We start from the raw sequence: 14752 nt of genomic DNA on the forward strand, positions 1-14752 counted from the left end.
AAAAAACCAAGCAGCTGCGCTGCGTTTTGGCAATGTCGTTTTAGGTGGCCCTTCGAAATTCATTGGCTCGTTTCTCCGTTGTGTTAGCCCAATATATTTTATTATATGATATGATTGTAATTTAAAGGTAAATTATATAAATAGTAAGCTCAACTTAGAGGTATTAAATATATTTTATAAGATTCAATTTAGTTATTTTTTTAATTTTATATTTGAAATTCAAAATTTTAATTTTAATTTAAAAATAAATTTATTTTAAAAAAATAAAAATTAAATATAATTATATAAAAATTTAATTAAATTATTATTTTTATAAATAATTTATTCCAAACGAAACCTTAAAAGCGTGCTTTATAGGAAATTCATGGCAAATAATAAGATCAAAGGGTCATGGATTCTCTTGCCATTAGATCAAATTAATATTATTAGCCCATTTTGTGTTTTGAATTGAATAAATGTGGAATTTATAAATTTTTTTTTATAAATTATATAATTTGACTTATATTTAATCAATTTCATAAAATTATAAATATAAAATTTCAAATGAATTATTTTACATGAAATATATTAAATTTGAATTCATAAATTAAATTCCATAATTATACAAACTAAATTCTAAGAATTATTAGGCGATTGGGTAACATTCCCCACCATCTGCAGAGAAATGCAGGGCTGCTCAACTGGAACCTGCATAAAATTCATAAATTAATGCAAATATTAACACATATTTAAAAAAAAATCAAAAATCAACCCAAAAATCCTAATTTGGGTGCTTACAAAGTGGCCAGCCCCCAGAATCCAATAGAAAGACAAGTTCTTGTATGAGCTTGTGAACCCTTTGGTGGTTGTGTTATCACCTTTGCAATACAAAGGAGTAGGATCCACACTCAGAAAATTTTTCAAGCCATCCCATCTGAAATGTAGAATGAATCAAACCACTAATATTTGATTATAGAAACCCATTACTGTAAAGTAAAAATATTACTGAATGTTGGCTATCTGTACTTGAGTTTATTAAGCCATGCTTCTGCTCCTTTGGTTGAACATATGAGATCAAGCTGCAATATTGATTTAAGCCATATTAACTACGTTAACTGATGAAATATGTATGTAAGCTTCAAATAGATCAATGGACCCTTGTCAGGCCAAAGTTTATGGTCTTAAGATTGCTGTAGGCACCAACAACTTTAAACTGACCTGTTTCTTAGAGTCAGTAATGTCTCCTAAATGGGTCATTATAATATATATATAACAACAATAATTACTAAATTATTAATCTCAATCTCACATGCATACACACTATCATTATTTTAGGTAGATCCTTAATGAAGGCACAAATCTTAATTACCTGGCCATTGTATATGATCACCCTTATACCTTTGGCTAAGAGCTCATCAACCTGAAGAAAAACAATGAATATGTTAAATTCTCATGATAATATGCTTGTAATTATATTATAAACTTATTAAGCTATCATGATAATACATTTCAATACCTCTTGGATTCTAGGCTTCATGAAGTCACCAAGTAAAGCCTGAAAAACCAAGCCACTTTGTCCTCCCCAACTATGATAGCAGATCAATGAATATCATCATTAGATTAAGCACGCAAATTAACTACGTTTCCAAAAGCTGAATACACTTATGTTTTCAATTACTGAAAACTTGGTGGCACTGCCAATCTTTATTTTGACTTGTTAAACATATGATTTTTTTTTTTTTTCTGTAGGTCAATGCATCGCATGACTACACATATATAAGGATTAGGGCTGTGCATAATTTCTAGGGAATCAAATCGAATTGAAAAATCAAACTGAATCGAATCAGAATTAAAAAAGAATTATTAATACAAAAATCAAATCAAACTGAAATTATTTTACCGTTTTAATTTGAATTTAAATAAAAAATTCTGACAAAATGAAAGTATAAGAATTAGATAGGTCATAATAAAAATTAATAGTCGGACTGGACTTATCAACTAAAAGTTATATGTTTAGCCATTCAAAAAAAATCATTATATATATATAAACTAAGAATTTGATCTTACGTGACATTCTTTGGAATAATCTTCAGCTTCTTTCTGATAGGCCCATTCATCAAACCATAAAGGTTCCTAGCACGAGGTGATCGATAATACCTTGCCTCAAGATATCTCGAGTACCTATCTCTTGAATGTCCTTTTGATCTTTGTTTGGAGATCCCCACCACCGGGTCATTATCAAAATCAAGCATGAAGTTATAGAAGTCCTACAATATAACATTCTTTGTTAACCCAGTAATTAACCAAGTTCTCTTGTTTGGATCGACGGAAAAGAAAGAAAGGAAGAGAAACTTGGAAAAATTCAATTGTAATTAACCCATAACATTTGTCTCCAAATTATTTGGACATCAAATTTCTGAAGATTGTTGTTGGTAAGAAAAACATACCACATTGTTACTGTAGGCTAGAATAGCATTCTCAAGTTCACTCCACGTTGATGTAGCATTTTCATATTCGCCTTCGGCTAGCTGCTGTTGAATCTTTAAAGCCAAACTGCATTTTGCAAACAGGGTTAACAATTTTTGTTGAATTACTAAAGATGTTTCATTTTACACATCAAGAGATGATTTTTCAAACCTGTTTGAGATGTTTAAGCCATTGCTGCTCATTCTTGATAAGTCTTTAAGTAAAGGTCCCCATGAAAACTGCATTTCAGTTCACAGGTCTAATATCATCGGTGGCAAGAGAAGCGGAAATGTGGAAGAGAAAGCTTGTGAATTGTAAAATTTACATACCACAAAATCTTCAGGAGAAATCCAGCTATCTCCCAGAGCAACTCCTGAAACAAAATGAATTGAGAACTATTTCTTTTAGGGCTTATTACCCTTTTACATTTACTATAGTTCAGTGTGATTAGGTTCTTGGTTAAGAATCCTAGGCATGGAAAGAAATTACCTCCCAGTTGAAGCTTTAATTCCCCTGCTTCAATGGCTTTAAAAGCAGAAATTCCAAGAGTGACAGCAAATTTTCCTCCATAGGACTCTGCAAATATATACAAAGGACTCTTCTGGAGGGTCCCATTTCCATTGAAGAGCTCCTTCAATAAGGTAGTTAAATCAGTTGCTGCTTCTTCATCAGTCCTGACCACCAAGGTCTGGTCTTCTACATAACTAAACCCTGAAGCCACTGGACTATCCTAAAATCCCAAGAAAAATTGCAGAAACTTAGAAAAATAAAATCAGAGGAATGAAAAAAGAAAAACCCAGATTTTAAAATGTACCACAAATAAGAGATCTGCTTTGTGAAGCCATGTAGAATTCCTAGGCTTCAAATTGCTGTCAAGTGGTCCTATCTCTAGGAAATTTCCAAATGCAACACCAGAGCCACCCTGAATCCAATATCAACATTAGAATCACATAATACTCTATGGGATTTTCATAATAAAGCATATATTTTTATAAATTCTCACTCACTGGGCCTCCTTGGAGCCATAGAACTGTTGGCCATGGTTTTGATGGATCTTCCACTCTATAAGGGCTTTTATAAAGCCACCAAAACAGGTGTGCCTCTACATTGTACATAGTAAAAAAATGTAAAGGACAAAAATAAGTTTTTGGAGGACTTTGTTACTAAAAAAAAATAATAATTAGTAAGTATGAACATACTAGGTCGAACTTCGACATAGCCCCAACATTCAGACCCATCAAAGGTTACCCCAATGGAGGCCAGAGATAAATGAAACAAAGTAAAAGAAAATACAAGGGAAATCGAAAGAAGGAAGTGTTTCTCCATGGTAAATAGTTTTGTGACAAAATGAAGACTCTTGGTGGAGGTTTATATATGACATAGACTTGAGACAATCACATAAGAATCATCACCTCCCTCCCCTTTTGACTATATTTGAACAAGAAAACAAACATGCAGAAGGCAATTCCTAGGAAGCTTATTTTATGGAAATTCATAGTAATATGACACTATGAATTTTGTTTGTTTATGTTGGTCAAATTGGCTGGAACAATGAGAAAGAAATGGAAGCCGAAGCAAAGATATATATATATATATATATATATATATATATATATATAAAGAAACTGTGAATTAAAATGGTCATCATTAGTCTTTATTATCAGTAAGGTCTCCTTGACGCAATATCAAAATCAACAATGCAATCATAGACGGCAATCATAAAAAACGGCTCGTGATTTTTTTTTTTTTAAATATTGGTTCTGGATTGCTTATTTGTCAAGTGATTATATGCATTATGGTTCTATAATGAAACTTGGAATTAAATTCTACCTACTATTATTATTATTATTATTATTATTATTATTATTATTATTCAACTTATTTACCTCTTCATTTGAAAATTAAGTAGTAGAGCATGCACTTCAAACTCGGGAAAAAATTAATGAGGAGATAATCTGGTTGATCTTCCTCCACTTTAAAAATATAGGAAGTTGAGAGATTTCAAGTTTACACCTCTTTATCTACTCTTTTAAAAGAGTATTCACCTTCTTGAATTGTTAAAAGGGGGAGAGTTAAACATCTCTATTTATCTCTTTTAAAAGTATTCACCTTCTTGAATTGTTAAATGGGAGAGAACTATCTGTCGCTATGCAGCATACCAACTATAATGTAGTTGATTGAACCATGTTTAAATAAAAGAGAATCCTTTATATTGCATGAATAATGTATTGGACTATAGGCTCAATATATGTATGAATTGGGTTGATGTATTTAAACCAGAAGTAAGGGTCCAATGGCAGAAATAAGTTGACCCTAGCTCCATAATTTTCTTGAGTTCCCTTGATGGCTAAGTCATGGAGTATTATCAGGATTTCAGTAGCTGGAAGCAATAGACAGCGGGATGTATAATAGGGAAGTGGAAGTGGAATGGCTACAACTCATAATTAATATATAGCATAAGAATCTTCACCTCTCTGTCTTTGCCTAAAACAAATATCTCAAAATCATCTGCAAGAATTTAATATATATATATATATATATATATATATATATATATATATATATATATATATATATATATATATATATATATATGATCATTGGCAAATACTCTCTTGTTTTGTTTATTGTTCCTTTAATAATGTAAACAGATCAGCAAATAGAGCTGCTGCCTGAGTTGCTAAAACTCTGTCTCTTCTTTTGTCTTGGGTTTGCGGACAGACATTTTGTTTTCTTATGTCTTTTAAGGCCTTGTTAGTTGTGTTTGGATTGAAATTATAAAAAGTTATTAATAAATTATTAAATATTTATTTGATTGTATTTATATTTAAATAATATAATATAATGTATATTTAATTAATTAAATATAATTACTTAGTAATTTTATGTGTATGCTTAGTAATTTTATGTGTATGTTTTATGAATAAAATATTACATAAATAAATATATGATAAAAAAAATATAAAAATAAATAAATTATTAATCCCCTTAATTGTTTCCCTCTAAAAGATTTATTAGAACAATCTAATAACATTAAAGGGGATTAGAGTGTGTTTAGTAGAAAGTTAAAAAATTAAAAGTTAAATGTTACCTTAGGCTCTAAGATTAACATTTAATTTCTTAAAAAGACATAAATATTAATAGGGTGAAAAGTTAATCTAATCTCTATAAGTATCCAAACAATATTAATAAGAGATTAAAAATTATAAAGATGATAATTATTCTTATTAATCTCGTAATAAATATCCCACATTAGTTAGTGTGGCAAATTTTACTTTTTCAAAAAAAAAATTGCCAAATGCATTATATTTACTATATATTATGTTTATGTAGATAACCTAATTTAAAATTTCTTAATTCAATTTGGGCCCATATCGTTTATGTGAGAAGAATGCTTGAATTGTGCCCACGAAGACTTAAAATCAAGAGCCTATTTTTGTATCCAATCTTCAAGAGACGAAGCCAGAAGCCCAATAGGCTCATATTCAAGTGTTAATCTTGGAGAGATCGTTAAATGTAGGGGTGTGCAAACGGTCGGTTCGGTTTCAAACCGAACCGAACCGAATCGACAAAACCGAAAATTGAAAATTAAAAATTTAAAAATCGAACCGAACCGATTGATAAGAGAAAATCGAACCGAATCGAACAGATAAATATCGGTTCGATTCGATTTTAAACCGATCAAACCGAAATTTATAAAATTTCATATTTTTAACATTAAATCTAAATAATAAAAACATAAAAACAAAAAAATTAGAAATCAAAACTCAAAAATCTTAAGGTTCGGTTCGGTTTTCTTTGATTTGGGTTCGGTTCGATTCGGTTCTATTCAATTTGATTCAATTTTTTTTTATTTCCTATATATATTAATAATTTCTGTCCGGTTCAGTTTTTTTTTATTTTTTTATGAAAATAACCGAACCGAACTGATTAACTGAAATTATCAAAATTATAAACCGAACCGAATCGATTGAACTGAATTAATCGGTTCGGTTCAGTTTTTCGGTTTAAACCGAAAACTGCTCTCACCTAATTAAATGTTCTCTTTATGTACTGTTATTATTCATTTTTATTTGTCATTTTTAAAAGTTATTTTATTTATAATTATTTATTATTTAAAAATAATTAAAAGTATTAATTATTTTTCTTTTAAATTTACCTTTATTTTTATTAAATATAATAATTATTTATATAATTTTTTAAAACTCATCTAAAATTCTCTTCTTATGTTTTTAATTAGGTGAGATAAAGAATAATTTAATTAAATTAAAAAATATTTTATTATAATTTAAGTGATTTAATTACTTTTTTTATGTCAACCGTATAAAAATCTTAAACGACAAATAAAAATAGACGAGATGAATATTATTTACACATTCATTCACATAAATATAAATTTATTATTCATAAAATATATTATAATCTAGTTTAGTGCATTAAAAGCACTAATTAATTATTCAATGTCTTATTTTTTTTTCTAAGAATTTTATTATAATATGTCAATTAATACTTAGAAAATATAGGAGAGACCAAAAGTAGTGTGAAATTTAATTCAAATTTGATCTACATAATTTTCTCCCACTTTGTGTGAATTTCAAACATTTCTCCCTCCTTTTTTGTTGTCACTATCATCATTATTAATTATTTGATTAGTTTATGTTCACCTTCATTACTCAATTCAACCATTCAATTTTCTATTTTCTATTTTTATTTGTTTAATTAAAATAATAAAATCTCTTATATGTCCTAAATAATAATATCAATTAGCAGCCCTTGATGTAGGTTAGTTGGGCAAGGCAAAAGTTGACCTTGGCTACCTAGATAAGGTAGCCTAGCTATTGATGCAAGCATCTTAACCACTCTACAAATTATTTCTCATTAAGATTCCAACATATGATATTCATTTTTCATAGCTAATTACTAATCATACTTGATCAAAATTATGAGTTAAGGGCCTACTTTGATTTGGATTGCTATTGAATATATACCATATTAATTTTTATTATATATATTGCTAGGTACCCTCTCTTGGGACTCTCTAGCTCTTTTTCAATTAATTGAAAACCTAATTAACAATGGGATGACAATTCATTTTTGTAATGCTATAAGTTTTTGGCATTGGCTTAATTGTGGACAGTTAAGCATGTTTGGGGACTGGGGAGCTTTGAGATTCATAACCATGTGAGATGTTTACAAGAGTTTTAGTACACCACCAAGACATTATTAAGTTTGGTGAAATGAAATCTATGTATTGAAGATTACAGTGAAAAATAATAATTAAGTTTTAATATGAGCATAGATAGCCTGGATGTCCAACTCCTGTTCTTGAGTAATGACCATATGAGCATTATCCTGATTTATCTCAACATCCTGGATCATTGGGGCAACTAATCAATAAGAAACTATAGCTGATAATAGTCAAGTTTTCTAAACATTCTAGGATCACAACCGGGGATTTGAGATTTTGGGAATTATCTCTGATGATTAACGAAGTCTTAAGTCTATAAGTATCAAAATAATACTACAAGTCAGATACACTTACTCTACATAATTCTCTACAACATTCAATTATTGGTCTCTCAATCTCTCAAGTAATTCATTAACTTGAACATTAAAATGATTAGTCAATGAATTATTGACATCGTTCATTCACTTATCAAAAAGATTTACAATAACATCACAAAGTAATTTATTTTTTAAAAATAAAATTTTCACACATTAAGAAAAGTTTGATTTTATTCTCTTTCAATGTAACATTTAATCATTGAATGAACAACCAAATGCTAAAGCTCCTATTTATCTTATGCAGAATTTGTGAACCTCTTTTTGCCTCCATATGTGTACTCCCCCTAGTAAAAAAAATTAATATTAGTACACCACCAAGACATTATTAAGTTTGGTGAAATGAAATCTATGTATTGAAGATTACAGTGAAAAATAATAATTAAGTTTATAAGTATCAAAATAATACTACAAGTCGGGTATGCTTACCCTGCATAATTCTCTATGACATTTAACTATTGTTCTCTCAGTTCCTCAAGCAATTCATTAACTTGAATATCGAAATGGCTAGCTAATAGACTACTGACCTCTTTCATTTATTTATGTCAAAATCTATAAACTGGTCAAAAAGACTCACTATAGCATCACAAAGTAATTATTTTTTAAAAATAAAATTTTCACAAATTAAGAAAAGTTTGATTTTATTCTCTTTCAATGTGACATTTAATCATTGAATTAACAACCAAATGCTAAAGCTCCTATTTATCTTATGCAGAATTTGTGAACCTCTTTTTGCCTCCATAAGTGTACTCCCACTAGAAAAGAAAAAAAAAAAAAGAAAGTAGAATATTAATGGGGCTAATAAAAGTATTAGCTAAAAAGGCATTTTGATTGCCCTGTTTTAAGGAAGTGACATGTGCCTTTTAATAGGACTGAATGCCCTTTTCTTTCACAAATAGACACAATGATGCAGGGCTCAATGGCCTTGGAAAAATGTAGTTTAGGATTAATCATCATGCAAAAGGACTTCATTTCTTGAAGATCTTTTTCTTTGATCTACCACCATAATTTCTCCCAAACTTATTATTATTATTATTATTTAACAGTATTATTGGTAGTTTTTTTTTTTTTAACTATTTCAACTCATTTCCATTCCATTTTATTTCATTGTATTAATCATATTATAGTGCTAAAGCAACTAAATGTTTTAATATCTGAAAAGCCCCTCATCAATTATTAAAGCAACATACACTCTAATATTCAGACTTAAACATCTAGAGCATAAAATTTATAAGTAAACACATTTACAAATGGTCCAATATTGAAGCAGAGCAGATTTTAATATTAAGTAAAAAAAAATAAATCGAACTTAATTTCATCTCAAAAACTAATTAAAATTGAGAAAGTTTATTCAAATCTTATATATAACTTAAATACCTCGCGATTCAATATGAGATAATATTAATTTTTATTCTCAAATTATTTGGCCCACTTTTCTATTTGATTTTCTATTCCAATTTAAATTTTTAAAAAAATACATTTCCAAATCTGATTAAAGAATCTACTGCCTGAAAAGCTCACTTTAACATTCAATTTTTATTTTTCTCAATTGTTTCATCACCAACAAGGTCTTTTAATCATTCCTTGGATAAAAACAAAGAAAACTAATAAAGCTAATTATTTTAATAAATATTAATAAAAATTTAAAATTAATATAAATAAAAATTATAAAAATATTATTTATAAATATATCTAAAATATTTTATAAAAATTCTTATTTTTAGAGTGTTTTCTTTTTTAATTGAATTCTCACCAATAAAAAAGGAAATATATTATTTTTTTAAAAATAAAAACTACACAAACTATTTTCGTAAAATTAAAACTGTTTATTCACATTAGTTGAATATTTAAAAAAAAATAATAAAACTTGAAATTGTAAGTACTATTTTATCCCATAATTCCTAAATATTTTGGTACATGCCATGATTCCTAGGTTAACCACATGGCACAGGAAGGGAATGGTACTTGCACCAATAATGTCAATGTCATGTGACTCTAGCATATCCGTGGTGGTTAAACAGACATTAGATTAAGGGGCAAAAGAGTAATTAGAAACCCAACTAACCCTTTATAAAGCTTCCCCCTCATTTCCATCTCCCACATGTGATGCGGATCGCGGCCGCAATTAATGGACTCATTCGGCGTTCTTTAACAGAGTTGGATTATAAAAATAATAATAATAATAATAATAATTTATATATTAATTTTAATTAATTTAAAATTAAATTTAATTATTGTTGTATTTCATGAATATTTTTAAAGTAATTTAACTGTAAATAATTCTAAAATACGTATTTTTCCACATTATGATATATATAAAAATTTTAATGCATGGTTTTATCGATTAAACAATATTATAAAATTATAAGCTTTTAAAGGAGTAGACATGCTATTAATATTTTGAATTTTAATAATTATTTTTCATTATATTATTTTAAAATTTATTTTAAACATGCAAATTTATTATAAAAATTATTTAAATTAAATTATTTTATTGAAACTAAGTTGAATTTAAAAAAAAATTCAAACAGATTAATTAGGATAGTGTATTCTCAAATTTTTTTTAAAATATAATTAACTATAATTAAAACTCAAATCTAATAATGACTTAAAATTTAATTACAATTCTGTATTTATTGAGAAAGTTTAATTTAATTTATTTTTAATTTTTTATCTAATTTAGCTCAAAATTTTCAATTTAAGTTTAATTTATCTCAAAAATCAAGAAATTGGGTTTCTTTATTTTTGGGATTAAATTAAGAAATTTAGCTCATAAATTTTAATTTTTGTATTAAATTAAGTTTAAATTGAAAATTTTAAACTTATTTAGACAAAAAATTAAAAATAAATTAAATTAAACTTCTCAATATATATAAAAGCTAAATTAAATATTTTACCATTTAAAATTTAACAATGTTAAAATCGACTCCAATTAATATATGCAATTATTAATTTATTAACTATATTATCTGCATATTTTCCTTTAAGCGTATCTAACATAAATTCAATTTCATATGAGAACGAGTCTAATAATTATTAAATTATTCGAGATTTATATAAAATTAATTAAATTATATATAATAAATAAATATAAATATAAATATTTAATCTAATAATTATTAAACTCATTTTTATATGAATCGAAGTTTTCTATAATAGTACCTTACCCTACTAGGAGAATATTCACAGAAATTTCATATTGAAGCTTCCACTACTAGGAGAATATTCACAGAAATTAAAGCATCATAAAGAAATGAAAGATGCAGCAGAAGAAACCCAAATAGAGGAAAACCCTGGTTATTGGATAATTAATCTTTGCTTGGAAAAAGAATATAAAATGGCAAATCCAGGCTTTGCCATCCAACCAAGAATTAATATCAAGAAAGGCATTATATTCTTGACAGGTTCTTAAAAAGTTGACATGCTATTCCATGAGAAAACCTTAATGATGATTCATCATACCCACCTTTTTCTGGTTTTTCTTCATGGGAAAACTGCACTTTCTCATGCCCTTAAAATAACCTTTAAATCACCTTTTCATGAGAAAATTGCACTTTCTCGATATTCTAAGTAGTGCTGTGCATAGTTTCGGGAGTTTCGAATTCAACTAAAGAAACATATTGAACTGATAAGAATTTATTTTATAAAATAATTCACGTAAGTCATAAAATGTTTTAAAATTTCTCAATATCATTAAATTAAAACTTATTAATATAAGTAGCCCTATTTTTAATAAACCTTTCATATTCTTTGAGATTATATTTATTTATATATCAAAAGGATCATATTTGATAGACTGCTTATTAGCTCAATTCAAATTGATTTCAGCTAGAATTAATTGTTTTAATTTAATGATTTAAGGGAAGTGGGATTGAATCATAGGGTTCTCTAATATCAATTTTGATTTTAAATTTTTTTAATTTTTATTTTATAAAAAAATATTGAGTTTTGATTCAGATTAAATTGGCTAGTTAATAGTCATTCACAAGGAGAAGCAATTCAATTAGGTCTATTTAAAATAGGATGTGGAAATTGCTTTTGAGTTAATATCTCATATAGTGTATAGTTTTCTCTTTAATCTTTTATATTCATAATTAAAAATATTTTCATATTAATTTATGCATACTAAAAGTAAATATATTTTTTATACAATCTTAAAATATATTCCTTCACATCAATTTATACATTTAAAAATTGTAAACTAATCATGAAGTATGGATTAATAAAGTTTAATTCTAATTAATGGGGAATGAGATTTTTATTTTTATCAATTGAATTAATTATTTTATTAATTTTAAAATTTAAATTCCTGATTTTTATATTATAAAATAATATTTAATTATTAACTATATCAATGGTGGGAATATGCATGGTTATATCATTACTAAAGAATATTATTATATTAATTTATGATTTTAATTATTATAAATTTGATTTTATATAAAAATGAATTTAATAATTATTAAATTAAATATTTACATTTAAATTTACACAACACACATTAATTAATTAATTATATAAATTTTTTTAACAATATATAAAAAAACAAAATACTAAAAAAATTAAAAATATAATATTAATGCCCTAAAATTGGATTCAAGGAGGTCTATCCTATAAACTATTAAGAATAATACTTAAATATCTAGTTAAAAAATACTATTTACTCATAATTTTATTTTAATTTTTATTAAAAAAACTCAATAATTAAATTTAAGATATTAATTTAATTAAATAAATATATTTATATAAAGATTTTTTTTTCAATAAAAATAGAGGTCAGTTCGTCCCTCTTTTAATAAATTACATTCATTACTATTTTAATATAAATTATAACACCCTGAATGTTTAAATAATTATTTTGTGTAGTCACTTGAATATTGTCTGGTTTAGCGGGCCCAGAAGGGGCCGTATGTTATTGCTATTGTGGGCTTGAGATTCTGTGTGTTGCGTTTTATTGAATTTTCATACAAGGGGTTAGGTCTACTTATAAGGGAAATTCTGTTGAAATTTTGCAATACCTTAGGATTTATTCTTGCTTTTATAGATTAAATTAATTGGTTAATTCTGTCAGTTAATTGATAGAGGTCAATGTATATATATAGGTAAACGGTGCCGACCAATCTTCTTCTATCCAATTGACTAGCTATAGTCGAATCATCCTCTCAGCGAGTAGATATTTATTTTATTTACAATTTCAATATTATTATACTTCTAGCATACTCATGCATTACTTATATATATATATATATATAATAAATATCTACTCACTGAGAGGATGACTATATATATATATACATCCTCTCAGTGAGTAAATATTTATTTTATTTACAATTTCAATATTATTATACTTCTAGCATACTCATGCATTACTTATATATATATATATATATATATATATATATATATATGGCATGCCCCATATTGCATTTGTATTTGATGAATGCTGCTTTAGTTGCTGTGTTTTGATAATCTGGAGCTGTGTGTTTGTGTGTGTGTAGTGTGGTATGATGGATATGGATAGGACAGGCAAATCGGCTTGAGCTAGTCTCGTTTGAGGCCCGATCATTTTTTAGGAAGTCGAGTTGAATACGTATTTGAGTTGATCTCATTGACTCCCACATATGGATTATTAAGCGAAAGTCTGGCTGTAGTTGATCTCGCTGGCAGGCCTTGGATTAAGAGAGTTGGGTAGGGGAATCAACTCCCCATATATGTATGTGTGAGTATAGATTTGACACGGGTGCATGAGTGCTCCATATTATCTTTAATGTGACTTAATATGATTTGTATGATTTGTATGAAAATGATGCATTTCATTTCTAAGGATGCATTAAAATTACATAGTTATAAAAATTGTATGTAAAATAAATATTTACTCTATGAGTCAAATACTCACTTCTGTTCACTATTTTTTCAGGTTACAGGAGAACTTTTTCCTTGTGATTAACTTGCTTTCATTTTTCACAGGTCTACTTGCTATTATTTTTATGTTTTGTACAATCAAATATAAAAATTATAGATCTCCGCATGTGTAAAAACACATCATTTAGTTTTGGACTGTAATATTTATCAATTTGGGATTATAATCTATAAACTTTATGTAAGTGCAATTGTGTGGTTGGATACTTAAGATGGATGAGAGAGCTGAGCTCCCATCAATTTTATTTTGAATTATGGATGATTGCTAGGTGAGCTGAGCTCCCCAAATGTATATTTATTGAGATTGCAGGTCAAGTGAGTTAATAACTTCCCGTTGGATAGTCCATCTTATGGTCGGATTATGTCCGGTTGATTTCTTGAAATTGAGCTCACTGATGGGTTAGAGTTTAGCTAGGCTTTGGGGCCTTATATTGACCCAAATCTGTGCCGGTCCAGCCCATAATTTGGGTCATAACATAAATATTTAATTTAATAATTATTAAATTTATTCTTATATAAAATTATAATATTTGGTAAGGTGTTAATATATGACGCCGGCAACACTGCATGATTATATTAACTCAAAGAGCTAGACAGCATGCCTTTTTTTTAATTAATTAGCAATTAATTATTGTTAATGCATGAAAAAATATTAAATTAATCACTTAATTACTTGGTCTTTTGTTTAATTCCCTTCTTCGACATGACATGCTGCCTAAGCATGCCTGTGACTAATTTAAACGTCATCAATGTAGTTTTAATATTATAATAAAATATATTTTGCACTTAACCAAATTAATTTGCAATTATTTAATACAAGACCAAA

The 14752-nt window shown here is 27.2% G+C and overlaps 1 protein-coding gene across 1 annotated transcript; it reads right to left on the reverse strand.

Moving 5' to 3' along the window:
* Positions 1–533: 533 nt before the first annotated feature.
* Positions 534–3951, reverse strand: LOC110647634 (serine carboxypeptidase-like 51). The gene is made up of 13 exons (XM_021801567.2): positions 3645–3951; positions 3453–3547; positions 3260–3367; positions 2935–3175; positions 2775–2818; positions 2617–2684; positions 2427–2532; positions 2047–2246; positions 1496–1565; positions 1349–1399; positions 1006–1058; positions 778–913; positions 534–687 (listed from the first exon to the last, which is right to left on the reverse strand). The coding sequence occupies exons 1-13, from the start codon at positions 3769–3771 to the stop codon at positions 616–618; spliced, it is 1371 nt and encodes a 456-aa protein (XP_021657259.2). The 5' UTR covers positions 3772–3951; the 3' UTR covers positions 534–615.
* Between the last annotated feature and the right edge of the window lie 10801 nt (positions 3952–14752).

This window comes from Hevea brasiliensis, chromosome 3 (assembly GCF_030052815.1).
Source record: "Hevea brasiliensis isolate MT/VB/25A 57/8 chromosome 3, ASM3005281v1, whole genome shotgun sequence".
NCBI lineage: Eukaryota > Viridiplantae > Streptophyta > Magnoliopsida > Malpighiales > Euphorbiaceae > Hevea > Hevea brasiliensis.